The following is a 2,089-nucleotide window of genomic DNA, read 5'->3' on the forward strand; positions in this document are numbered from 1 at the left end:
ATATATATATGTGTGTGTGTGTGCGCGCGCGCGCGCGTGTAGATATATATATTATATAGATTATATTATAATATATTATATATATTACATATATTATATGTATAGATTATATTGTGTGTATATATATATATATATATATATATATGTATCATAAGTTGAAATGGGAAAATGACACAAAATGACAAATATATTATATAAGGTTAATTATATCTTATATACATGTATGAGAACCAATTTTTGGAGCAACAATTTGAAACCAAGCCATGTGTCACGGACAAATAGTCCCACATCGGCTAGGTGTAGGGCCGAAAAGCAGTATTTAAGTCCTGGGCTGCCCACCACCCATAAGGGCTTTTTTGGGAGGTGACAAGTGGTATCAAAGCAGACTACTGCCTGCCAGGTGTGTGGACTCTCCATGGTCCAGTGGGACCCTCGGTGGAGCCGATCCGTGACGAGGGCGTCACGTGATTGGGTGGAGGAGAATGTCACGGACAAATAGTCCCACATCGGCTAGGTGTAGGGCCGAAAAGCAGTATTTAAGTCCTGGGCTGCCCACCACCCATAAGGGCTCTTTTGGGAGGTGACACATGGCTTACATTCCTCCTCGCAAGCGGCATCACAACAAGGATGGCGACCGATCAGCTCCCACACCTTCACCAATTCCCGCCTCTCAACCCACGCTTCAAGGAAACCCTAAATCTCGGCTGTAGTCGCCGGCGGCACGAAACCCATGGTGCCGGAAAGATCGTATACGCGGCAGATTCCATCTACCGGTGGTGGCCTGTCGGCGCCGCCTCCAACCGCGACCCCATCCCCGCCTTTTTCCGGCTGGAGCCTTTTGACTGGGAGATCTTAGAGCAGAGGGATGGTGAAAAGCCCCTGGTTCTCGTCGGCGGCGGGGGATCGGAGGAGAATGCTGGTGAAGGGCAGGATATGACGCCCTGGGTTTCAATAGCGGAGAGGGTGGTGCCTGACTTGATCGCGGCTGCGGTAAGTGCGAGAAACGAGCTGAAGCATGGTGGAGACGAGGAGGCGAAGCTGTACTACCTGTACCTTTAACCTCCTGAAATTCTCCCTGTAACTTGTTTGCAGGTTACAGACGTACGCATCTCTGCATCATCTTATGTAAGCAAATTTTTTCCCTTCCATGGAGGTTCTTCAGGTAGCCTCGATTCCATCAAGAAGGCAGCATCTACGCCAGTTAATTCTACTAATAACTTGCGCAAAATATTCTGTACAAATGTTCCACATTCACACATGGAAAATGTCCAAATTACAGTAGCTCCCAAAATTGGCCTTTCATTTCACTCTGAGAAGGATCATTATCATATTAGGATTTCTGATAAGCACAGACCAGATTCAACAATTACATGCAAGTGTACCCTTACACAGAGCGGACAACTAAAATTACACAAGATTGAAGAAAATGTAGTGCGGCATCTGGTGGCAGACTTATCTTGCCTCTACAAGAAGCTAGATCTTCGACTTTTTCTGTTCACCGGAAGAAAAATGAAAATCATAGATAATGAGGAAAATGAATCTCTGAACAAGATAGTAATCTCTGCTATAATAGATCCAGATGTGAAAGGAGGGCTCAGATGGCCTATGGGCAAGCAATCTTCTGCTGAGCGGTACAGTGTTGTGGGAGCTTGGCACCAAATGTGTTGCTTTAAGGAGCGATAAGATGAGGCTCGTCTTAAGGCGGGCTGATCGATTTGATTTTCTGAACTCGACTGGAGAGGTTTCTTCTGAATTATCTTTGAAAATGATTGAAATTGCCAGGCTCTTGAAGGAAGGAGATATGGAAAGTAACCTGCTGGAAGTGATGGTTCAGGAGGAAGTGAAGCTGTTTTGGGATCATCTATTATGCTGAAGGTATGTTCTGACGAATTAGACATTCAGAAGAAAATTGTAATGAAAGCAATAGCTAAAAATATATGTTCTAAAACTCTCTGTAAATATGTGTTTTCATTTTTGTGTTTTGTACGTTTTCTGAAGAAGAAGACATCAAAAGAACTTATATATACTTGCCTGGTACTGCATATGAAATGCAAATATTTAAGTTTTTTCAAAATTATATTATATATAT

At 43.4% G+C, this 2,089-nt stretch overlaps 1 protein-coding gene across 1 annotated transcript; it reads left to right on the top strand.

The window, feature by feature from the left end:
- The first annotated feature begins 627 nt into the window (after window positions 1–627).
- On the top strand, window positions 628–2,028 carry LOC110029215. The gene is made up of 2 exons (XM_020731398.1): window positions 628–990; window positions 1,093–2,028. Exons 1-2 carry the CDS (start codon window positions 628–630, stop codon window positions 1,681–1,683), a joined length of 954 nt encoding a protein of 317 aa, XP_020587057.1. The 3' UTR covers window positions 1,684–2,028.
- The last annotated feature ends 61 nt before the right edge of the window (window positions 2,029–2,089 follow it).

The sequence above is a fragment of the Phalaenopsis equestris genome, unplaced genomic scaffold (genome assembly GCF_001263595.1).
Source record: "Phalaenopsis equestris unplaced genomic scaffold, ASM126359v1 Scaffold000552, whole genome shotgun sequence".
NCBI classification, from domain to species: domain Eukaryota; kingdom Viridiplantae; phylum Streptophyta; class Magnoliopsida; order Asparagales; family Orchidaceae; genus Phalaenopsis; species Phalaenopsis equestris.